This window comes from Monodon monoceros, unplaced genomic scaffold (assembly GCF_005190385.1).
Source record: "Monodon monoceros isolate NGI ecotype Baffin Bay Population unplaced genomic scaffold, NGI_Narwhal_1 Super_Scaffold_3, whole genome shotgun sequence".
NCBI lineage: Eukaryota > Metazoa > Chordata > Mammalia > Artiodactyla > Monodontidae > Monodon > Monodon monoceros.
The window spans coordinates 57,485,963-57,510,683 of record NW_021703780.1 but is presented as its reverse complement, the minus strand read 5'-3'; the positions used below and the strand labels follow the sequence as shown (position 1 = coordinate 57,510,683).

Below are 24,721 nucleotides of genomic sequence, written 5' to 3'. Positions count from 1 at the left end.
TGGTGGGTCAGATATGGTCCTTGCCCTGGGAGCTCGTGACCCAGTAGCGGAGCAGACAAGTGAACAGACAGCTAGCTATGCGGAGATTCATGCCATGATGGGAGTGGCAGGGGGAGTAGGGAAAGGGAAAGAGGGAATATGGTCTAGAAAGCCTAGGAGATGAGAATATCCCTGACACTGTGGGTGGAACAGACACAGCACTGCTTGGAGGGAGTTACGGTCAGAGAAGGAGGGTTGGGGGTGAATGAGGGAGTGGGTAGATACCTCCTGCTGGGGAGGTATCCAGGACCAATGAAGCTGGAGGCTGGGAAGGCCACCTAGATAGGGGACAGGGTAAGCGAAAGCCTGGAAGTCTGGACTGAGACAGTTCATGTTCTTGGCCCAGCTGCAGGGGAATCGTTCCAGAGAAGTGTGGTTGGGGACACATGTTTTCCAAAGTAATTAGAACATCTCTTTGGGGGAGATGTTCTTTCATGGGGGCAGTCATTTGAGCTTGACTCATTTTCAGTGAGGGAAACAGCTTGTGGCTGTGCAGCCGAGGTGGGTCTGGGGCAGGCGCAAAGAGGTACTTTGTTCCAGCCGGAAGGCAGGATGTGTGCAGGAAGCTGTCCAGGGAGGGGAAGAGCTTATGAAGGATCACTCCCTCTGCACTTCACTGAGGAAGAAGGACCCAGGCGCTACTGCTCTCCTCCTGGGTGCGAGGTGGGCATCCCTAGGCAAGTGGGGCTGGCTCCGGTAGGTTTCTGAAACTCTCGGAATGGGGTGGGCCCTACACAGGGGCCACAGGTTGAGACTGGATCTAGTGGCCCGGAGAGTGTGGACTGTGTGGGGAGAAGCAGGTGCTAAGCGGGGTGAGTGTGGAGCTCTGTCTCTAGGGAAACTGTTGGAGCAGTTGCCCCAGCAGCTGGGGAGTAAGGTGGTCTGCTGGCCCCTTGCCCCCTTGATTCCGGCTCTGAGAATCTGCTTCGTGGTTTCTGGAAATCCCTGAGAGTTGCTACCGACATGGCTGGGTGACCTCAGGCATTCCCTTTCCTCTCTGGGCTGTACTGTGATGGGGACAGATGAGATGGCCTTTAAGGGTCCCCCTCCCAGGGCTGAGGTTCCCAGCACACGTCCACACTCTCTCTTTATGCACCCCCCATCCTCTCTTTTTACCCCCAACTCCTGCCAAGTTCTCAGTCCCTCCATCTGCCCCAAACAGTCCCAGGATCCCCTCTTATTCATCCCAGCTTGAGCCAAGTGTCATTTTAGGGTCTGGAGGGGAACCAATAGTTATGTGCTAGGCACTTATTTAATTATTATAAAAATGCCACCAGGAAGCATTTTTTTTTTTTTGCGGTACGCGGGCCTCTTTCTGTTGTGGCCTCTCCCATTGCGGAGCACAGCCTCCGGACGTGCAGGCTCAGCGGCCACGGCTCACAGGCCCAGCCGCTCCGCGGCATGTGGGATCTTCCCGGACCGGGGCATGAACCCGTGTCCCCTGCATCGGCAGGCAGACCCTCAACCACTGCGCCACCAGGGAAGCCCAGGAAGCATTTTATAGGTGAGAAAACTAAGACTCAGAGAGGTTAAGTAATTTGCCCAGGGTTACTCAGCCATTAAGAACTGGACCAATCTATAGTCTATTCTTCCATGCTGCACCATGCTGAGTGTACCGCCCTCCCTGGGGGTGGTGGCGGTGGAGCGGGTATTTCATTTTGACCCCAGCATAATGCTGAAATGCAAATGCGAGGAGCTCGAGTAGCGAAATTTTGGGCAACAACGAGAGAGGCCCCAAAAAAGGCAAAAATAATTCAGGAAAGATGTGAAAATCTTCAGCAGCAGCTCCTTGAAGAGTCGGGCTCTAAAATTGCTTAGTTTTTATTAATTGAAACAAACTTTGGGAGGAGGGGTTGCTCTTATGATTTCATCAATGCCACAAGCATCTCTGTTTCCTGGTAAGAGCCAGGAAACATAGAGTAGTGTGGGGTCCCGGGGAGTGGGGAGTGGGTGGGCCTTACGGATCCCAGGGAGTAGGAGGCAGCATGTCTATCAGGAGGCTGCAAGGGGCCCCCTGCCTGGTGGGGACCGGACAAGGCCACTTTCTTCCAGCCAGGCTCTGTGACTCCACAAACCTAGGGAAGGTTAGTGCAGGAGATGGGGGCTCTGGGCATGAAAAAGGCAAGATACACCAATATGTTCCCAAGGGTTATTTTGGAGGGAGGTAAGTTTATGGGGAGATTTTTAGCCTCTTTTCTATTTTTTTTCTTGTATTTTCACATTTTACATTGAGCATATATTACTTTTGTAATCAGGAAAAATACATGTTAAAAAAGTAAAAAGGGGGCTTCCCTGGTGGCGCAGTGGTTGAGAGTCCGCCTGCTGATGCAGGGGACACGGGTTCGTGCCCTGGTCCGGGAAGATCCCACATGCCTCGGAGTGGCTGGGCCCGTGAGCCGTGGCCGCTGAGCCTGTGCGTCCGGAGCCTGTTGCTCTGCAACGGGAGAGGCCACAGCAGTGGGAGGCCCGCGTACCGCAAAAAAAAAAAAGTAAAAAGGGAGAGTGTGTGCAGTGGTCCAGGACTCAGTGATCAGGGCTCTAGGGTCAGCTCTGCCTGGTTTGTGGTGAGGCCCTGAGCTTCCTGTGAAACCGGGGAGGGGACACCTGCTCCTCTCCTCACAGGGAAGCCAGGAAGACTTGCAAGGACCAGGGTATAAAAGAGCCTCATGTTAATGTCAGGACTGGTTTGTATTGTTTGCATTGTGTTTTATCATCACAAGGAATCCAAATGCCATGCTTCCCAAGGGGGACGGTGCAGGAGGAAGCTGTCGGTCCTGTGAGTCTGCGAAGGCTCACAGCAGCTCACAGTGTGTGGTTCAAGGCTCCAGATCTAGAGCCGACTGGTGGGACTTGATTTCTAATCCTGCAGTACACTTGCTGTGTGTCCTTGGGCATGTTACTCCCCCTCTCTGAGCCTCAGTTCCTCACTTGTAAAATGGGAATAACAATAGTGCTTGTCTCAAAAGGTCATTGTGAGAGCAGTAAGTACCTTAACACATATAAAGCTTGGCGGGCAAGTGGGGGAGCGGCGGGGGGAGGGACCACAACTCACTTGTTATTTTCTTTGAGAGGCAATGTAATTTAGTGTTTAAGAGCATGGACTCGGGGGAATTCTCTGGCGGTCCAGTGGTTAAGACTGCTTTCACTGCTGAGGGCATGGTTTTAACTCCTGGTCAGGGAACTAAGCCATGCTGCATGGTGGAAAAAAGGAAATGGACTCTGGGTTTTAGTTCCTGGTCTACTACTCACTTGCTCTTGGGCCAGTTCCCTAATCTGTGTGCCTCAGTGTTCTCAGCTAGAAAATGGGACTAATGATATGTTTAATTTCTATAAGGTAAATATGAGGATTAAATAATATATGTGAAGCTCCTTGTCCCTGCACCCAGCACACTGTCAGGGCTCCATGGTGTTAGCCATTATAATAACTGCACCACATTTAATCCCACGAAATCCTTTGCTGTAGTATTATTTATTTTATGATGAGAAAACAGCCTCGTGGAATTCAAGGGTTTAGGATGGAAGCCCTGACTTTGTCTTGGGGCTGCATGAAGGTTTAAGCCCAAGAGCATCCCAAATTGAGCAGTGGAGCAGAGACCCATCTCTGCCCCCTGAGTTGGTCATTCCTGAATTCTCTCCCTGCATGCCATTCCCATGGCCCTGGACCTCTTTCCTCCTGTCCTTGTGTGGCTCCCCGTTCCTTTTCCTGTTTTCTATTCACTTACCATCAGTCCCACAACCAGCCTTCCATTCAAGCATCCTGAGCAATGGCAGCCTGGTCTCCTGTCACTCTCCATCTCTAGTCCCCAACCTTCACCCCTATCTTTTAATGAGCTAGCCTAGACTCTGGGCCTAGGTTCAAATTCCAGCTCTGCTACTTACTAGCTATGTGCCCTTGGGCAAGTTCCCTAGCCCCTCTATGACTCAGTTTCCTCACAGGTAAAATAGAGGTAATAACTATCCACCTCAGAGTGTTATTGCAAAGATGAAATGAATTAATGCATGTAAGGTTCTGCGAACAGAGCCTGGCCCATAGGAAGTGCTATGTAAGTGGTGGGTATTGTTGTTGTTATTGTTATACATACAGTAGAGTTTAATATCTTGTGTTTTCCCAAACCCAGTAGGAAGAAAACAGAGATCCCAATGCTGTTACCAGGTCCCCCACCTGTGCCCCAACAGAGCACTTTCCACAGCCCGACACTGTGGTCGGAGTGTCAATCACTTCACAACTCCTGCCTCAACTTTTCCAGCCACAGCTGGGCCAGGAATACAGGATGGGAATGCTAGAATTATAGGCAGAGAGGGGGGCCCATCACTAGCTGAGCCAGGTTGGAGTCCAGGCCTTGGGACTCTGTCTCCACCCTAGTCCTCCCAAAGCAGTCAGGGGAGCCTTCTGAGGGAGGGAGCAGGGGGTGGCCACAGGGAGGCTTGCGCCAGCTGGAAGTGGCCTTGAACTTGGCTCAAGTGGAAACAGTGGGGGCTCTGGGCCGGTCACACTCCATGGTCACGGGCTCCCAAGACTGCTGAGGCAGAGCTTGCCCAAGCTGAGGAAATAACTCACAGAAGGAGGGTCTTGGCTCAGCTGTGTGCAGGGCACCAGTGTGGGAGGGAGAAAATCAGGCCAGGGAAAAAGGAGGCGAGAGAAGAAGGGAGGGAGAGGGTGATTGTGCTGATTAATTGCATGGTCATTTGTTGAGTGCCTCTCAGATGTCAGCCCTGTGCCGGGGAGTTCCAACGCCTGGGAATCCCCAGTCTAGCAGAGGAGGCAAGTGATCCTCAAAAGGTGACTCTGTTTCTGGGAGGTGGATTTGAGGCTGAGGAGTGACCTTTTTTTTTTTTTTTCTTGCGGCACGCGGGCCTCTCACTGTTGTGGCCTCTCCCGTTGCGGAGCACAGGCTCCGGACGTGCAGGCCCAGCGGCCACAACTCACAGGCCCAGCCGCTCCACGGCATGTGGGATCTTCCCGGACCGGGGCATGAACCCGTGTCCCCTGCATCGGCAGGCGGACTCTCAACCACTGCGCCGCCAGGGAAGCCCAGGAGTGACCTTCTGTGAGTGCTTGGGGGGCTGGGGCAGGGGGTTCACCAGGCCAGTGGCCCAGGTAGCCTCCTGGGAGGGGAGGATTGAGATTGCATTTTAAAGGATATAAATCTTTTTCCAAGGAAGCCAGCAAAATTATCGTCCACTGAAAGTGATCTCAAGTGTTATTCTTTGTTCTATGTTACAGAAGCCGGTGTGGCCTCTTAGGGTCCTGTTTGATCTTGTGTATTCACTGGTCTCAGCTGCATTGTGGGTAGCGCACTCAGCATGGGGGTGCTGTGGTCAACTGGGAGGGGACCTACACGTGACCCTGTCCGCAAGGCCTCTCGGCTGGGGAGGAGGGCCGCTATGGGGTTGATGTGAAAGGTGTAAAAGGGAAGGTGGTGGGTGACAGCAAGACAGGCAGGTTTGGTCATGCTCCATGGGATCCTGATCAGAGGTATGCTGCTAAAGGTTTAACAGCCGATTCTCAGCAACGGTGGGGAAGCTCCAGTTTATAGCATTTGCCTTGGTGTAAATATTCCCACCATGATCAATTTCAGGCTGCTGATTTATCACTGAATGTGGAATTGGTTAATCCCATGATTGCTTGTTGAATGCCTCCCGGATGTTGCATTACTGGCTCTCGCCAGCCGGTACGAGACAGCCTCAGCATATGGCTGACTTTGAGTCTTCTCTGCCATCCATTGATGAGGCCAGAAGTCCCACTATCAGAGGCTCATCCTTCAAATTCAAGTTTGGTTCATGTTGAAAAGGGGAGCTGGGGGAAAAGGGCCAGTTCTGTTACTGAGTCCAAGCTTGTACTGCTCCCCTGCACGACAGGGGACGAGGCGTTGGGCAAGGAATAGCGACTTTATTCAGAAAGCCAGCAGGCCGATAAGATGGGGGACCCATGTCCCAAAGAATCATCTTACCTGAGTTATTAGAATTCAGGCTTCTTTTCTACTAAAAGGGAAGCGGGGTGTGGCTGGTTGTTGCAGACCTCTTGGTACCAGCCAGACCTCGGTGGGGATGTGATGATCCTTTGTTCCTGCAGCTGACCACGTGGGACTGGTCAGATGTTCCCGTAAACCTTCAACAGACAAACGTTATTTTTTGTTCTGCAAATTTTTATCTCTATATGAATGAAAAGTGTTACACCTTTAATGGTCAAGCTTGGGAGGCAGAGTCTTGAGAAAGGGTTATTATTATTTCAGGCTGTAAGCATCATTCTTTTACTGTTGGATGAGACAAAGGTACAGAGCCTGCATGGCTAAGCCCAGGCAACAGAGCCAATGTGGAGTCAGGTTTGTTCTTCTCTGTTACAGTTCTACCTTGTATTGTTAGGGCCATCCAATCCTGGGCCCATCATTTGCTGATCTTAAGCTGTGGGCAATTGGGCTTCACCTCTCCAAGCCTCAGTTTCCTTATCTGGAAAATGGGGATCATAATGGTACTGCTTATCAGAACTATGGTGAAGATTAAATGAGAAGGAGCTCAACTAACATAGCTACCTTCCTGTCTAGATGGACATAGCAGTATCCTCTCTCTTATTGCCTCAACTTTGACTTCTCTGAGAGGCCTGGGGAGGGGAGGCCTGGATCCTCAGGAGAAGACATTGATCTCCAGCCAGATTCTTGCTAAGTTAAAGCTGGAGCCAGCCCAGGCCAGCAGCCTCAGGATGATGTTACTGCCCCAGAGACAAGCTGTAGTTTGCCCTTGTGCCCTTGGCTTCATTGTACGGGAAGCTCAGCTGACCTTGCCCTTGCTGTCCCTGCTCCCTTCAGCCTCCTCTCTACCTAGTTGTCCGGATTCCCCAGAGGTTCTACTCCAGAGCTTCATTCGGGATTGCCTTACTATCTGTGAAGATGTGAATAACTGACACTGCAATCCATTCCTCTCAAGGTGTTTCTGGGTAAGCCAAATAAATGAATTCCAGTATTAAGGAAAAGTGAAAAAACAAAAAAAGGAAAAACAGAACAGGGCTAGAGGGACTATTAGGGGTGGGGTAACAGAGACCTGAAGGGCAGTCAAACATGGGGTTTGTGGCTCAGTGCAGCCGTACAGAGATGACTCACTGTGTGCTTTGCACAAGTAGTTCTCTTTCTTTGAGTCTCTGTTTCCCCATCTGTAAGTTGGAGGAGGTGGACACCATGCACTCTCACTCCCTCAGTGTGAGATGCGGAGGGCACAAAGGGTCACAGGAAGTGACCCTATTGCCACTGTGTCAAATTAACACAAAGTCAGTGGCTTAAGGCAACACAAATTTATTATCTTAAAATTCTAGAGATCAAAAGTCTAAAATGGGTCAGCCCAGCTGCATTCCTTCCGGAGGCTCAGGGGAGGATTAGTTCCCTGCCTCTTCTAGCCTTTAGAGGCTGCCTGCATCCATTGTCCTGCAACCACATCCCTCTGACCTCTGTTTCCACCGTCACATTTCCTTCTCTGATTCAGATACTCCTGCCTTCCTTATAAAGGACCTTGTGAGTACAGTGGCCCCACCGGGATAATCCAGGGTACTCTCCCTAGCTCAGGATCCTTAATTACTTCTGTCAAGTCCCTTTTGATATGTAAGGTAACATATCCACAGGCTTCAGGGATTAGGATATGGATATTTTGGGGAGGCTACTCTGTTGACCTGTAGGGAGACTACGTTTCCCAAGGAGGCTCCATAAAGCCTTGGGGGCATTAATGGTGGAATCTACCAAGGCTGGACCAGCCAATGAGGGCAAAACCTGGGCAAACAAGACCTCCTGAGCTCAAATCACACCTCTCTCAGGTGGCCCCTTTTGAAAACTGCTATAGACAGGGCAGAACAGAGGCCGAGAATGAGATGAGACCAGGGACAGGGCACTGTTTCTGAGTCTGAAGACCTGGGGCTCAGATGCGCTCAGCCAGTGACTTCCTGCATGATTGTGGAGAAGTTACTTTGCTCCTGGGTTAAGTGGGGCTGACAGTTCTTCCTGGTTTGCCTTCCAGGACCACCAGAGTTGACATGAAAGTGCCTGGCCAATTGTCATGTGCATATGACACATGTTGGTTGCTGTTGTCATCATTGTTGGTATTATTGATGAAAGTGATGGGAGGGGCTGGTGGCCCCAGAGGTCCAGAGAATGTGGAAAGATTCCCAAGGTGAACGATCAGGAGGCCAGAGGCCCCGAGAGGGAAAAGAACGGAGTGTTCCAGGTGAAGGGAGCCTTGTAAAGGTGACCTGGTCCAGCCTGGGGCTTGCTGACCCTGACTTCTGGCTTTGATCAAAGCAATTATCAGACTTGGTTGTTTGCTAAAGCAAAAGCCAGAGACTTTCAGAAGCCAGGTCAGGATCAAGGTCAGTGCTAACAGACTAGAAGAGCTGGTATTTAATTAGTGGTAACTCCTGACTAATAAGCCCTAATCAGGCCCAAGTGCAGAAGGGCACTCCCTCCTCCCAATGCCAGCAGCTCATGGACTCCCAAACCAGCCATGTGCTGGGAGTGGGGGTGGGTGCCTATACTGGTGCCCAGGAAAGAGGGGCTCAGGGACAGGAGAGCCCAGATGCACAGGAGGGGTGTGAAGGACGGAGAAAGGAAGGCACAGGGCCAAGTTCTCAAGGCCAGTCAGGAGCAGAGCCCAGCCCTAGTTAAAGCCGCCCAGGCTGAGGTCTTGGGGTGGGGTTAGGACATCTGTGTTTCCCCAACATCTGGCCCAGAAGCCAGTTGACAGGAGCCCAAGGGTGGGGCAGAGGCTCAAGGAGTAGGAGGACTCCAGGGCTCTCCTGAGAGAGGTTCTGCCTCAGCAGAATTGCATATTTCCATCACAGGGTCACGGTGTCATGGATACTAGAAGGTCCTCAGCTGAGGACCTGAGTCAACATTTCTTTCAAAATTCTACCTGGAAAAAAAAAACAGACTAAACTTCTACTGGGAGGGAAAGGACTGGAGAAAATGTTTGCAATATATATGTAAAAAGCTAAAATCCTTACTATATAAAACCTCTTATAAAATGAGAATCCCACCCATTAAAACAGTAAATCATGCACAGAAGACATACATACAAAATAATACATTCAGTGTATTAACAGTTCAACCTCATCTGAATCAAGGAATAAAAACTAAAATACAGAGGTACAAGGTGGAGTTGATTTGTATTTCTGGGTTTGTGGCCCATTATCATCACCAGCCAACAGGTCTTATTCTGGTGGCTGTGCATGATTGCCTGCTTGGGCCACAACTTCTCTTTTTATCTCTTTCCTCTCTCCTCCCCAAACCCTCTTCCCCATTGGTGAACAATCTAATGTGCTGAACATGAAGTCTCTCTCCTTTTAGAACACAGAACAGGATTGAGCATAATCCTTGGTTCATGACATGTTTCTCACTGGTTCATGTGAGGCTCTCTTTTTAAAATTATGTTTAATAATACAATTAAAACCTGGGAGACTGCTGCCCAGAGAGAACTCGACCATGGACAGTGACCTGCCCCATCCCATGTCTCTGGCTTCTCCTGCCCAGGCAGCCACCATCTTCAGTCTTGTGCCTATCTTTCCCCTGTCTTTTATCTCTTTGAGCTCCTTCACAGCATATATTCATATACTTCCTGAGGTGGTGGTGGTTTTATATATATATATATATATGTTTCATTTGTCTTAAAAAGAGTATCATGTAAATATTTTTATCATGTATGTATTTTTACGGAACCTGGAGATAGCAGTAAAGAGGTAGAGACACACAGGGTGATGATGAGGGTTGGGGGGAAGGGGTCTGTGATGTCTCCCACGTCTCACTCTTAGGTGACCGAATAGCTGGTGGAGCTCTTCAATTAGATAGACAAGGGAGAGGAGAAGAGGCTGGTCTGGAAGATGATGAACTCAGCTCTGGGCAAAGCAATAATTTAAGCAAATGTTTATTGAGTGCCTCCTATGTTCTGGGCATTCTTCATAGAGCTCGAAATGCTCTGCCTGAATTATAACATTTAAGCCTCACAAGAACCCCATGAAAAGGCACTATAATTAATAGCATGTTAAAGATGGGGAAACTGAGGGATTAGTACGTTTAGTTCTGAGTCTGTCGACATGCTGGTTCACACCTTTCTGCTGCAAACCTAGAAATAGTGGCTAAAATATTTTTAAAATATTAAATATTTATAAATGAAGATATTGACATAAAACTAAATATGTATAAATAAAATATTTTTAAAATAACCAAAGGAAGGGAAATCCTCAAGTGAGAGAAGTAAAGAGAGTTCAAAGCCAGAGTAGGCACACTAGGTATTTATAGAAAAAGCAAGCCCCACTGAAGAGAAGCTCTCATTAAAAAGAAAAAATTATAAGCCACACAAAGAAGAATAATTTCAAGCCACACGTGAGGAAGAGTATGTACACAATAAATAAGTGAATTGGTATCCCTAAATAATAAAGAAAAACATGAAAGACATTATCAGTCTTCATAAATGATGAGGGGGAAAATAAAGAAGAGAAACCATCATGAAAGAAGTGAGTACTGGGCTTCCCTGGTGGTGCAGTGGTTGAGAGTCCGCCTGCCGATGCAGGGGACACGGGTTCGTGCCCCGGTCCGGGAGGATCCCACATGTCGCGGAGCAGCTGGGCCTGTGAGCCATGGCCGCTGAGCCTGCGTGTCCGGAGCCTGTGCTCCGCAACGGGAGAGGCCGCAACAGTGAGAGGCCTGCGTACCAAAAAATAAAAATAAAAAAAAAGAAGTGAGTACTGTGAGAACATCTGAGGTTAAGTCAGCTACCCAAGGTGACATAACTATTAAGTGGTAGCCTTGGGCTCCTCATCCTTGTTCCCGTACTTGCTAGCCTATGGGTTACTGGCGTGAATGCGAAGAGTCTATTGGACACCCCAGAGCACTGGCTAAAGTGGGTTTGGAGAGAGGGTGGATTTGTCTCCTGTTGCTCACACTGCTCTCTGGCCCACAGAGCTCCAGCACTGGATGTGTCCTCCCGCCATGGCCGCCACCGCCTCTCCTCTGCCACCTAGCACCAAGGTGGCCAGTTCTGAGAACAGCAGCTCCTTCTATGACTATGAGTACTTCCTGGGCGACGCGGCCTTCATGCTCTGCAGGAAGGACGAGGTGCTGTCGTTTGGCAGAGTCTTTCTGCCACTCTTCTATGGCCTGATCTTTGTGCTGGGCCTGGGCGGGAACCTCCTTCTCCTAGTGGTCTTGCTCCGGTATGTGCCTCGAAGGCGGATGACCGAGATCTATCTGCTGAACCTGGCCATCTCCAACCTCCTGTTTCTGGTGACGCTGCCCTTTTGGGGCATCTCTGTGGCCTGGCATTGGGTCTTTGGGAGTTTCTTATGCAAGGTGGTGAGCACCCTCTACACCATTAACATCTACAGTGGCATCTTCTTCATTAGCTGCATGAGCCTCGACAAGTACCTGGAGATTGTTTGCGCTCAGCCCCACCACCGGCTGAGGACCCGGGCCAAGAGCCTGCTCCTCGCAGCTGTCGTGTGGGCTGTGGCCCTGGCTGTCTCCATCCCCGACATGGTCTTTGTGAGGACGCATGAAAACGCCCCAGGCGTGTGGGACTGCTTTGCGGATTTTGGGGGGCATGGGACCATCTGGAAGCTCTTCCTCCGCTTCCAGCAGAACCTCCTGGGGTTTCTCCTCCCCCTGCTTGCCATGATCTTCTTCTATTCCCGCATTGGCTCCGTCCTGGCCAGGCTGAGGCCCCCAGGCCAGAGCCGGGCTCTGAGGATGGCCATAGGCCTGGTGGTGGCCTTCTTTGTGCTGTGGTTCCCGTACAACGTCACCTTGTTTCTGCACTCGCTGCTGGACCTGCAAGTCTTTGGGGACTGCAAGGTCAGCCAGCACCTGGACTATGCGCTGCAGGTGACAGAGAGCATCGCCTTCCTCCACTGCTGCTTCACCCCCGTCCTCTATGCGTTTTCCAGCCGCCGCTTCCGCCAGTACCTCAAGGCTTTCCTGGCCACTGTGCTCAGACGACACCAGGCTCCTTACCTTGCCCAGGCCCCACCGTCCAGCTATTCTGAGAGTAGTAGGCTCAGTGGCCAAGAAGATATAACTGGCATGAATGACCTCGGGGAGAGGCAGGCTGAGGACTCCCCCAACAAGGGGGACACAAGGAAAAATTCAGCCTGAGTGGCCACACCACAGTCCATGAGAGCAGATGGGACCCAGCTCAGCTGTGCATCCACCAAAGTCCTCCCTTCAGAGGTCTCAGTGACCATGTTGCTAAACCAGTCAGTTCTTGGTCCTCAGCCATCAGCAGCGTTCACTGTCTCCTGTCTTCTCCCTCCTCTTTCTCCACTGCCTTCCAGGACTCCATACTCGCTGGCCTGAATGGCTGCCGTAGTTTCCCAGCTGACCTCTGTGCTTCCTATCCTCGTGCTCTCATCCAATCTACACCCAGCAACCAGAGTAACCACAACACTCTCAGCCATCTCTCCCATCCCCCTCAGAGTAGCCCGAGGCCTGCCACCCACCAGACTTCCGCCTTCCCTGTGGCTCAGCTGGGGGAATATTACTGCAAGATTGTTTGCTATCACAGCCTTGAAGGTGGATCCAGGGTCTGGCAGTCAGGAGGGGCTGGAGGTGCTCCACACATGGGAGTCTGCGGGTGGGAGGCAGAGTGAACACGTGTTCCTGGTGGTCCAGGAGCATCTGCCTCCCTCTGCCTCCCACACCCCCTCTCAGGAGGCTTCAGGGCTCCCTAGACCCTGCACTATCAAGTCCAGAACGTTTGTCCAATTTAAGCCTGGAGCTTTCACAATTAGAATCCCATACACCGTTTCACGCTTGTACTCCTTCACCTCCCTTTTCATTTCCTGGTTGCCACACCCATTGTTCTTTCCTGCACGTTCCAGTCTTTGCTTTTGTGCTTTCCGGCTCCCTTATGGAACAGGGATCATTTTCCAGCCAGTTATCCCCTCACCCTTGTCATGTAACTGAATCCTACTTGCTCTGGGAAACCACTCCAGGGTCACTCTGCCCTGTGCTTAGGGTGGAGGTTGGGTAGAGCATGGGTCTTTGATCAGTGATGACCTTATGTTTCCCTGGCACAGTGATTCATTTATGGATGGACACATGACCCAGGCAGAGCTTGTGAAATGTAACGTGACTAGAGCATGCTAGAACAGAGGCATGAAACTGAAGCCAAGGGGATGTGAGGTCTGGAGCTGCTCCTTCATTGGCTCGAACTTCAGAAGGTGAGGCGACAGCAGTGAGTGAGCAGATCCTGGGGGCAGCGCTCGAGCCCTAGAATCAAGGCACGGCTGAAGCTCATCCCAAGCCTGGACTTGACAGTGACACGAACCAATAAATTCCTTTCCAGTTTGGGGTGGTGGTGTTTTGTTACTTGCGATCTAAGGATTCCTGACGGATATGCCCTGCCTGGGTGCTTCATGTCTCCCATGGTCAGCATCCTTCCTGCCCACTGACATGTCCACTGAGAAGCCTTTCACCAGGGAGCCCCTGGCCTACAGTGCCATCTCTCTTTCCTGAGCTTCTGAAGCATCACTGCTTTCTCCTACCTCCCAGAGCCACGTGCCATGTCCTGCCATGTCTGTCCTGCAAAACCCAGCACAGAGCCTCTGTGTAGTGCTCAGAGGGAAACCTTTAGATGGATAGAATGGAGACCAGGAGGACATACGGCTGGGTGAACGTAAGCTCCAGGGGAACAGGGACTCTGCGTGGTGTAAAATCTGCATCCCCCATGCTTCAGTCAGTGCTGGGAATGTAGTAGGTGCTCACTACCTTTTTTTTTTTTTTTTTTTTGAATGAATAGCTGGATGGATAGAGAATTGAGCAGGTGGTCAGTATCCTGCCCACTCTTTCTTCTCTTCCCCTGAGCTTGGATGGTCTGGTCACAGCACATGTGCCATGAGCAGGGCTGTCCCTGGATGTTGCCTGAGTTGACCTGGCTGATTTTTCCCACTGTGTCTCAGCTCTGGTGCCTCTGGTTCTCTCTCCCCAAGGCCCCAGATTCCCCACTCTCAGGAAGGACTGTGAGCCCACTCAGTCCCCTGGGAAATGAAGATCCTCTGGATATGAAGGTGGTGGTTTGTTTGAGGATGTGGTGGTGACGTTCTATTTTAGAGCTCTTGAAATCTTGCCCGACAGGGGACCTCAGTCCTGCCCACATGGCAGCCTGACTGGTGAGATACAGCCTGAGCCGTACTGGTAGGATCTAGGTTCCCAGAGTCTCTGACTTGGGTGCCCATGACACACAGATGGGATGGGACAAGGTATGCCAGGCAAGGGACACCCAGCAGGGCTTGTCACCAGCATTGGTGGATTTGCGTGTGTGCGTGTGGGTGGTCTGTGTGCGTGTGTCTGTGTTGCTGTTGGGGCCGTGTGGAGCACATATGGCTGTGTATATGGATCTAGCGTGAATGTGTCGCTGTGTCCATGTGCGTCTGAGTATGTGCCCGTGGGTTTTCCGTGTGTTCCTATGTGCCTTTCTCCGGCTGCGTAAATGTGGGTGTGTGCTCTCTGTAAATAACAGGTGTATAAGATGTAGTGCCCTGAAGCTTGTGCCTAAAGGGGAGGAGAAGGCCTGGCTATAGGTGGCCCATTGGTCCCTCCCACTGTCCAGTTGCCATACACCACAGCTGACCACAGTGAGGGCTCTGAGTGCAGTTTGCGAGAAGGCTCGCTGGCACTGGTCAGGGAGTGAATTGGAGGTTGGCTCTCATACACAGGTCAGGATGGAGAGGGCCAGGACAGTGCCCTCTCCATCCTGACCTGACTTCCCAGCCTGGACCTTGGTTCCTCCTGCCACTCTCTGTCCACCCCGAGGCTTGGCTTCCCGTCTGCACTGCCCAACATACCTGTATTTCCTACCTGAGGTCTGAGGAAAGCCCCCAGGATTCTCTTGGCTCTCAGGCTCTGAGGCAAGGGAGACTCTCCTGCCCGGCTGAGCCAGGGAGAAGGGTGGGCATGGCTCTGCTTGGGAACAGGGCTGCCCACCCTCCACCTTGTGAAGTGTGGTGTGAGCGTTCACAGCAGTTACTGCCTATAGAAAAATATCTCTTTATTTTCCTAGGGGCCTGCAATTCCACCACTGGCACGTCATTCCTGATCTTGCTTTGTTACAAGCTATCCTCAGAGAGGATACACAGAGGGAGAGAAAATTTGGTGCAGAAATGAGGGGTTCGCAGACAGAACTGCTGGGTGAGGACAGGCAGCGACTAGATGCGTCCTTGTGGGTCTCAGTCTTTTCGCTGCCCCCTCTGCCGGGGCAGGAAGGGTGCCCTTGTGGAGGGTGTGTCCAGCGGTCCCCAGGCCAGGGGGAATACAACTACAGGTGCCACGGGCCCCTTCCCTGCCAGCAGGTGGGCATGGGCCTCCACGTGCACAGGCTAATCCTGGCTGCTCGCCACTTCCTGGGGGGAGGGGCTGTTGTTATGGTGGGCATCCCTGACTGTGGGATGGTACACTCGTCTTCACCTCACATCTGACCCCCCTGAGGCTTCCCTCGGTCCCAGGCAGACCCTCAAACCGATCACAGGATCCATGAAGTTCCTGGGACATCTGGCAGCTGAGGCCTCTTTGTCCTGACTTAGTGGGCTTGGGCCCACAGCCCCGTCCCAACCTGTCCACAGGCCTGGCTCCTGGTCCACAGTCCTCTGGGTGTGTGGAAAATGAAGGGATGCAGCACCCAGGTCCGGGCAGGGCCAAGGAGGTGTAGGGAAGCCCTGTGTCTTTATCCCTGTTTCCACACCTGCTCTGGCACAGGGCCTGGCTGCGTGGAGGAGGTTGCTGGTAAGCTGCCCAGAGACACGTCCTGGCCTCCAAGGCCCCTTCTCCCTCTCCTGTGTGCCCCATGGGGCTCTTCTCCTTGCGCCCCTGGCCCTTGTGGAAGGGGGCAGATGCCTGGCTTCTCCTAGCCAGTCAGAGCTCTATCAGGCTCCAGGCAGATGTCACCATTTGGGGGCAGCTAGACCCAGAAGAAGGCAGGCCCCAGCCCAGAGTCACCCAGCTAGTGAGGACAGACTCCTGTCCCCGGCCCGGCCCCTGCCCACCCTAACAGCCTGTTATCCTCGCCAAACTCGGGGCAAAACAGGCAACCTTAAGACAAAGGAAGAGGCCAGTCAGAGGTGTAGGGTTGGGGTAGCAGAGAGAAGCCCCCCGGGTGGTCCCTGCAGGGGGTCCATGCTGCCTGGGCCTCCCTTCTCCAGGACCCTCTATCAACTCCCACGGTCACTACCCTTCCTGTCCCAGCCCCAGCCAGGGCCCTGCCGTCAGCCCGCTGCAGCTCTGGCAGTAGCACCCTCTCACTCTCTCCCAGCCCTGGTAAGCACGCCTGGCAACAGGGATTGTCTCCATTTCACAGGCCGGAAAGCTGAGTGAAGGTGGGAGGGGAAGGAAATTATTTGAGGACATGAAGTAAATTAGCCGAGTCTGGAAGTCATGTTTCTGTAATTTAATCTACATTTAGGGAATTGGGGTCAGAGGTGAAGGAATAAGATACCAAGCCCTATGGGTTCCAGTCTGGAGCAGGGGGCAGGAGGCAGAAACCAGGACACAGAAAGCAATGACATAACAGATGTGCTGTGATACACTCGGTGGTAGGGGAGATCCAGGGGATGGAGGCCATTTCTGGTCAGAGGATGGGATGGGCGAGGTTCAAGAAAGCTTCCGGGAGTAGCTCGCACCAGGGTTAACAGTGAAAGCGAGCCCTGTACTTTACGGACAGTTCCATTGGAGAAAGTTGCCAACGTTGAATTGCACTGGATTGAAAATTTGGGGACCCACTGTGGCAAAACTTAAATGTCAGGTGTGTGGAGGTGATGGGGAGCCAGAAAAGTAAAAGGGGGACACCCAGAGGTGCTTTTGGGAAAAAAAAGTCTCTGGCAGCAGGGTAAATGGAGGGCCCACAGGCCCCACGTGGAGAGAAATGTCGTGTTCTGAGCTATGAGAAGGGCAGCGGGGGATGCGGGGGGGGGGGGGGGAGGGGGGGGGGACAAGGTTCAGCGGCACCACAGGGGGTCAGGCTGACAGAACTCTCTCCCTATGGGGGAGAGAAAGGGAGGAGCCAGTGTGTCTCCTCAGTATCTGCCTTGGGGGATGGGGTGGATGGTGGTGCCCCGAGCAAAGAGAGGCAGGGAAATCAGGAGAAGCAGGTGGTTCAGGGCAGAGGTTGGGGGGACAGATGCTGAGTTCTGTGTGGGCCGAACTGAGTCAGAGGTGCTGTGAGACCCCTGTGGGGAGATTGGGGGTCTGGAGGTAGCAGAGAGCTCTGAGCCCAGCGATGGTTGTGGAAACCAAGTGAGGGGTTGAGATCACCCCAAGGTAGGGGTGCAGAGGGGAGAGGAGGACACGGAGGAGGGACCCTGAACAACTCCTATGTGAAAGGCAGCCCTTCTCTAGAGCTGCTCTATCCAATACAGAAGCCACTAGCCCCACGTAGCTACTGAGCACTTAGGATGGGGTTAGTCTGAACTGAGATGTGCTCAGTATCAAGGGTTAAAAAGTACATGCCAGATTTTGAAGGGAAAAAGAAATGTAAAAATATTTCATTAATACCTTTATATTGACTCCCTGTTGAAATGCTAATATTTTAGATATATCAGGTCAAGTAAAATATAGTATAAAAATGAATTTCACCTCTTTCTTTTTACTTTTAAAAAAATGTGTCAACTAGGAAATTAAGAATTATGCGTGTGGCTTGCCTCATACTGCTATAGGATGACACTGTTCTAAACCCTGAATTCCACAGGATGTGGAATAAGTGTTGAGGAAAAACAACAAAAGCAGGGTGGGAGGGTGGGTGGAGACTAACGTTTGCAAGATGCCGCATTGCCCACCGTAACCTGTGTCTATACTGCAGGACTTGTCAAGGCATGTATTAGCCCCCAAACTGAGTTGCCCACAGATATTTCCCCTTCCCTGGACTTCCTGTGAGAGGCAGTTTCTGCAGAATCCACTGTGAGAGACAGTGTTTTAAAGAGAGAAGAAGAAGCCTGTGAGGTGCCTAGAAGGAGGCCAAAGAGCAGAGAGGGCAAGCAGGTCAGAGGAAGGGCTGGTCTGGGGCTTCAGAGGGCTGAGCGGAGCTGGAGACCCCAAGGGAACCCCCTAGCCAGGCTTGCGGCCACCTGGGCAGAGCTCACTCCACAGGCGCAGGCGGTAGCGGAATCGCACCTCGTGGCTGGGCTGTGTGGTGCCAAAGCCCCAGCGCTGGGGGTCCACGGGTGGCACAGGTGTGTCAGGGTCCACCAGCTCCAGGTCAAAGTGTGTGACCATGAGCAGGACAAAGAGCTTCATCTCGTTGAGGGCCAAGAACCTCCCAGGGCAGATGGAGACACCCGAGCCCCATGGCATGGTGTAGTGGTGGATCTTCTTGCCTGCCTTGTAGAAGTCTACTTTTCGGCTGCCGCTGGGGGTGAGGAAGCGATCGTACTTGAAGGTGGTGGGCTCTGAGTGGATGTCGGGGTCCATGTGCACTGAGAGATAAGGGAAGAGGGCCAGGATGTCTCCGTTGCGGAGCAGGTACTCCTGCCCACTGGCCATCTTCAGGCTGTGGTCACTGTTCACCACCCTGAGGAGGGTCGGCGCGGCCCTCAGCCGCAGTGTCTCCTCCATCACACTGTCCAGCACCGGCATGCGGTGCAGGGCACCGACATTAAAGTTGAAGGACTGCTTGGCCTCCAGCCTGGCCTCTCCCAGGACCTGGGTGGCCTCCTCCCTCACAGCCCGCATGGCTTCTGGATGCTTCAGGAGGAACAGGAGGGCCCAGAAAGAGGTAGGCCCTGTGTTACCCTGGGAGGCCCAGAGCATCATGAAGTTGAACTTGTCCTGCATGGCTGGGGCGACTCCCTGCTCCCTCAGAAACTGAAGCATATAGGTGATCCAGTTGCTTATGCCGTACTTCTCCATGTTGTGTTCCACAGAGAGCGTCTTATGGAAGAGACGCTGGAGCCGGCCCACTTCCAGCCACTCCCGGGGTCCCAGTAGGGAGTAGACAAACCTGGGGAACAGGCGGTCGAACTTGCGGAACTGCACGAATAATTCCTCTGCCTGTAGCAGGTCCTGTTCCTTATCCTTTGTGTAGCCGAACAAGCTCAGGTAGCCGGCCTTGAACAAGATGTTGTAGCAGAAGTGAAAGAGGCCATCCTCACGCCAGCTACTGGCATCCAGACTGGGGCCCGTGGGCCCCAGCATAACCAAGGACAGGCTGTCCAGCATGGCTTTGTTGAGCTCCTCCAAGCCATCCCCCATGAGGTGCTTGGTGCTGGCTGAGTGTATCATGTGGTAGTCTCCCTGCACGGAGCGGTATCCAAATACCTTTAGCACCAGGTTTTCTGCATACTCCACAAAGTCTAGTCTTCTCTGCGTATCCTTGAGGATGGGGCCAAAGGAGAGAGGGTCCATGACAAAGGTGAAGTACTGGCCCCCTAGCGGCACCGTGAATATGTCCCCGTGTTTAGCCCGCATGTGCTTCAGAAATTCAAACATATTCTTCCGGAAAGCTATAGCATGGCCCAGCCAGGGCACGGAGCCCTTATCCAGAGGGGGCTCCTTGGGTCTCTGTTGCCGGAGCAGCTCCTGCAGGCACAGGTACCCCACAGTGGCCACCATCAGAGCTCCCAGCACCAGACCCCAGACCACCATGGCTGTGCTCTTCCAGGTTGAGCTCTGGACACGTTGTTCTCTGGGTGCCAGAGAGTTTGGGAGGTCTTGACAAGTTGAGGGTAGAAAAATCTGTCCACTTGGACCTTGCCCGGTGACTGCAAGTTACAGTAAATAACCCTGGCGAGACAGTACCTGGGAGCAAAACGTTCCCCTGGATTTTGTTAGGACCTTGTCATGTGGGAGGAGGAGGCGGGACTAGGAAAAAGCCCAGAAGGAAACCTCTAGCTATGGTCACAGCCCCCTCACCAGCTTCAGGCTTTGTTCTGACCTTTTCAGACCCAGCTCCAGCAGCTTCTCTGCCAAGCCTTCCTTGACTCCATCCTCACGCCCGTGACTTACTGATTATTCACTCCTTTATTTACTCATGAATTCATGTATTCATTAATTTGCTAGTTCATTCAGCAGAAATGCACCGAGCACTTACTAAGTTTCACATCCACCCCTTCCTTATCTTTAAAAGACCCACAGAACCTCCCAGACAGAGGACCCTTCAAGCACAGGCTCAGACTTCAGTCTCCAAGCCTCTCGCCAACTGGCTTGCATACTTCTCTAGCAAGAAATACAGAGTCGGGGGCTTCCCTGCTGGCGCAGTGGTTGGGAGTCCGCCTGCCGATGCAGGGGACGCGGGTTCGTGCCCCGGTCCAGGAGGATCCCACATGCTGCGGAGCGGCTGGGTCCGTGAGCCATGGCCGCTGAGCCTGCGCGTCTGGAGCCTGTGCTCCGCAACGGGAGAGGCCACAATGGTGAGAGGCCCGCATACAGGTAAAAAAAAAACAAAACAAAACGAAATACAGACTGGGAATCTTGGAATTATGAAATGTCAGAGATGATAGGGACTTCAAACAAACTTTTATTTTACAATAAGGATCTAGGTTCAGAGTGTAGTGGGGACTTTTTCTGATACCTGCTCTAGCTTGGGTGAGGTGAGTTGACAGTTTACTGGGGACCTACTGTGAGATGTCAGGCCAGGTCCCTGCCAGCAGGCCCAAGAAGGGGAAAGCTGTGCCGTTGACTCTAAGGGTTTAGTCAAGCAACCTAGCTCATTGTTGCAATAGGTGATGAGGTTCAGACTCGATTCAACCAGTTCTGATAACCCCCAAGTTACTCTTTAACTTCCTAAATGACCTGCAAACAGGGACTTTGTCTCCTCAGATGACCATAAGATTCCTACATCCCCTCTTGAGGGAGCTTCCTTTGCCTTGTGCAGCTCCTCCCAGCAGGGAGCTGAAAACATCCACACTCTGCCTCCATGAAGTCCTCTCTGATTGCTCATGGCAACCACAGCAAGTACTCAGCTCCACCAACTCTCCTTAGCCTTAGAATATGGTCAGAAAGGGAATTCCCAGGACTTCCCTGGTGGGGCAGTGGTTAAGAATCTGCCTGCCAATGCAGGGGACACGGGTTCTATCCCTGGTCTGGGAAGATTCCCACATGCCGCAGAGCAACCAAGGCCGTGCACCACAACTACTGAGCCTGTGCTCTAGAGCCCGCGAGCCACAACTACTGAAGGCCGCGCGCCTAGAGCCCGTGCTCCGCAACAGGAGAAGCCACCGCAATGAGAAGCCCGCGCACCGCAACAAAGAGTAGCCCCAACTAGAGAAAGCCCGCGCGCAGCAACGAAGACCCAACGGAGCCAAAAATATAAATAAATAAATGTTTTAAAAAATAAAAAAAGAAAGGGAATTCTCTGGTGATACAGTTGTTAGGACTTGGTGCTTTCACTGCGGTGTCCCGGGTTCAATCCCTGGTCAGGGAACTAAGATTCTGCAAGATGTGCAGCAAAAAAAAAAAAAAAAAAAAAATATATATATATACATACATATAAAATCAGAAACTGTGGGTCAACTCCAAAAAGCTGAACTTTGTCCCTCAGTTTTTAATGGATGGCAGCACCATCTTACATTCATTCTCACCTTCATTTATTCATTCACTCACACCCACTCATCCATTCATTTCCCCCTTTCTTGGAACAGCACCTTCTATCCATTCAACAGATATTTACTGTGCACTCAATTGCCAGAAATTTTGCTACAACCCTAAATGAAATAGACCTTGTCCCTGCCTTGTTGGAGTTTATGGCCTTGACCGAAGAAGCATATCATCACAATTGTGTTAAGTGCTGCAAAGAAGGGCAGAGTGGGAGGCTTCCCTGGTGGCGCAGTGGTTAAGAATCCGCCTGCCAATGCAGGGCACACAGATTCCAGCCCTGGTCCGGGAAGACCCCACATGCCGCGGAGCAACAAAGCCCGTGTGCGACAACTACTGAGCCTGCGCTCCAGAGCCCGCGCTCCGCAACGAGAAGCCACTGCAATGAGAAGCCCACACACCGCAATGAGGAGTAGCACCCGCTCGCTCGTCGCAACTAGAGAAAGCCTGCGCACAGCAACAAGACCCAACGCAGCCAAAACTAAATTAATTAATTAAATAAATTTTTTAAAAAAAGAGGGCAGAGCGGGAAGGAGGGTGGGGAGTCAGGGAGGCCACACTGATCAGGTGGTAATTAAGTGGAGACCCGGAGGACAAGGCCAGGTCAATGTGTGCTGCGTGTAAGGGTGTAGGGGACGTGCTTTTAAGGCATGTGGCAGGGTCGTCCCAAGGGAGCCTATGTGGCCGGAGTGCTCAGAAGAGGGGGAAGAGTCTCCAGCTCAGTGCGGTTTCCGGCTTTGACCCATCACGCTGCACTGAGCCCTTCCCATGACAGCAGGTCCAGCCACCCGTTCGTCTGGGTCCGGGCCACTGAAGGGTGGCCAGCTATACCGGCAGGTGGAGGCTGGCCTGCCCCTGGGAAATCGGCCCACGCGGCTGCCCTCCCAGTCCTCCGGAATGGCCGGGGCAGGCCTGCGTCAAGTCTCAGCCTTCCCCACTCCAGCCGCACCTCCGGGTGAGGGTGGGGGTGGAGGTGGAGTCACCATGGTGGGATGGTGGGCGGGGCAGTCGAGGAGGATCAACAATCAGCATAGGCGACCTCCGGGCCTGCTAGAGAGGCCTTGGGGCCTGAGGGCCGGAAAGGCGGTGACGTACTTCCGCTCCCCGCCGCCTCCGTAAAGGCGTCTTTAGGTAGGCCCCGCAGGCAGTTCTCAGTCCTGAGGCGCCCTCTGTCCGTAAGTCGGCGGAGCTTTGCGCAGACGGTTGTGTGTCTCTCATTTCGTCTGCGGAGCAATCAGTAAGGGAGTGGGGCTGAGGGGGGGAACCGCCCACTGTGATCGGGAGAAGGAAGACTTTATTATTACTTGCAGCAAGTAAGGAGAACACCAGAGCTCTTCCCCAAAGCAGTGTCACCCTGAACAGCAAAGTTGGGGAAGGTTTAAGCTAATGATACATGCATATCATGCATATTCATGAGGGGGCTTGAGGGGAGCAGAATTTAGCATAGAATCCGGGCAAAGGTTGACAGAGTCCAAGCTTTAGTTGATGGAATTCAGGAGGGTTGACATCTTAACTCCATCCTCCACCTGGGGGGGGGGGGGCTTAGTTCCTGCAGAACTCAAAGATATGTTATTATGTATATCCCTTGAGGAACCAGGAGGCAGCCCCAAGGCTGCACTATGGTTTCTTGACTGGTCCTCCGGTGTTTCTGCATTCCCTCCTTTAAGATCATTAATTACTGAGACCTGTTCAAGGGCAAGCGTTGCAGCCGGGCTTAGATCACAAAATGGGTTAGGCCAGAATGGGTTCTCAAGAAAGTCATTCTTTGTTCTCTTTCTCAGGGGACCCCCTAACCTATCTGCTTAGACCGCTGCTGTTTCCAACGCGCGCACGCTGAGAGAAGCCACCACTTAAGGCCACAAGCCTGGGAATTCTCTTATACGAGTCCGTCCTTTCTGTTATCCTTAAACACTTTTTGTGCTCCTCTGTTGCTCACCTCATTTGCACATTACATGGTGGGCTGGAGGGTGGGATGAGTTCTTTTTTTTTTTTTTTTTGGCCGCTCTGCACAGTATGTGGGATGTGGGGCCTTAGTTCCCCCACCAGGGATGCGTGGAGTCTTAACCACTGGACACCAGGGAAGTCCCTGGGTTGACCCACAGGGCTCAAGTGGGTTTCTGGTGCCGTCAGATCTCATGTCTTTTCATTCCATACATGGCCCAGAACTTCAAGCAACTGTGCACCGGCCAAAGAATTCGTTTACCTGCTGTGGTTCCTCTGGGCATGCTCTAGACCGGCTACACTGGCTATCCGTTGAGTCTTGTTTGCCCTTTGTTCCAATTCTGGGTGATATTGACTCCTCCCCCAGTGCTAGCCACTTCCTGCCCACTGCCTAACCCCTAGGAGTCAACAGCAGTACCTTTGAAATGGAGATGCAGGGAAAAAAATTATTTCACTCTACCTTTAGATCAGAAAGTAGTCTCATTTAACTTAGAGCTGGGCTTATTTATGGCTCCTCTTCCTCCCTAGCTTTCAAGTTTTCTTTTTACCAGGAAGAGAAGGAAACCCATCCATAGCACCTGGGTTCTTGACAGCCTGGCCCCAGGTTAATTACCTTACTCCTAGTCTGCATCTCATGTACCAGGTGACATTGAAGCCAGTGTAGGACTTAAAGGGCAAATTGGATTCTTGTCTCAACTCTGTCACCAACTCACGACATGATCTGGGACATTTCATTTCGCCTTTCTGGGCCCTGCTGTTCTGCTATATCAAACAGGAGGCTGAACTTGAGGTACTTGCCGGCAGTGAGATGCCATTATAAAGGTATTGGGCTGTTCATTCACTAAGAGGCTAAGAGATATGAGGGCATATAGTGGAAGTGAATGAAGGAATAGGATGGGGATTGGAATAATTGACATTGGGTGCCTATTCTGTTCATGGCCCTGTGCTGGTCATCCCCATTGCCACTGTGACCACTTATTTTTTTACCATTTAAGAATTTTACCATTCTTATTTTGAGAATTTACCATGAGCCAAGAATTACGCCAAATTCTTTACATGTTTCATGCAATCTAGTTCTCATAACCCGTATCAGGGATCTCCAGGACCACCTTCACATTCAGAGATTCCCTAGAAGAACTCACAGGACTCAGCATATAGTCTTACTCACGAGTAAGATTTATTACAGTGGTGTACTAAGGATA

General features: G+C 52.0%; 2 protein-coding genes across 3 annotated transcripts; one reads left to right on the top strand and one right to left on the bottom strand.

Annotated features, from left to right (window-relative positions):
- Nucleotides 1-625: 625 nt before the first annotated feature.
- ACKR2 (atypical chemokine receptor 2) lies at nt 626-13,618 on the top strand. 2 transcript variants are annotated; one of them, XM_029241730.1, is made up of 2 exons: nt 626-735; nt 10,969-13,618. In XM_029241730.1, the coding sequence occupies exon 2, from the start codon at nt 10,983-10,985 to the stop codon at nt 12,156-12,158; it is 1,176 nt and encodes a 391-aa protein (XP_029097563.1). In that variant the 5' UTR covers nt 626-735; nt 10,969-10,982; the 3' UTR covers nt 12,159-13,618. The 2 variants fall into 2 exon arrangements, with proteins under 2 accessions (XP_029097563.1, XP_029097562.1); XM_029241729.1 differs by lacking the exon at nt 626-735 and adding an exon at nt 6,804-6,970.
- Nucleotides 13,619-16,630: 3,012 nt separating this feature from the next.
- LOC114906768 (5-beta-cholestane-3-alpha,7-alpha-diol 12-alpha-hydroxylase) lies at nt 16,631-19,840 on the bottom strand. The gene has a single exon (XM_029241576.1). The coding sequence runs from the start codon at nt 19,629-19,631 to the stop codon at nt 18,096-18,098; it is 1,536 nt and encodes a 511-aa protein (XP_029097409.1). The 5' UTR covers nt 19,632-19,840; the 3' UTR covers nt 16,631-18,095.
- Between the last annotated feature and the right edge of the window lie 4,881 nt (nt 19,841-24,721).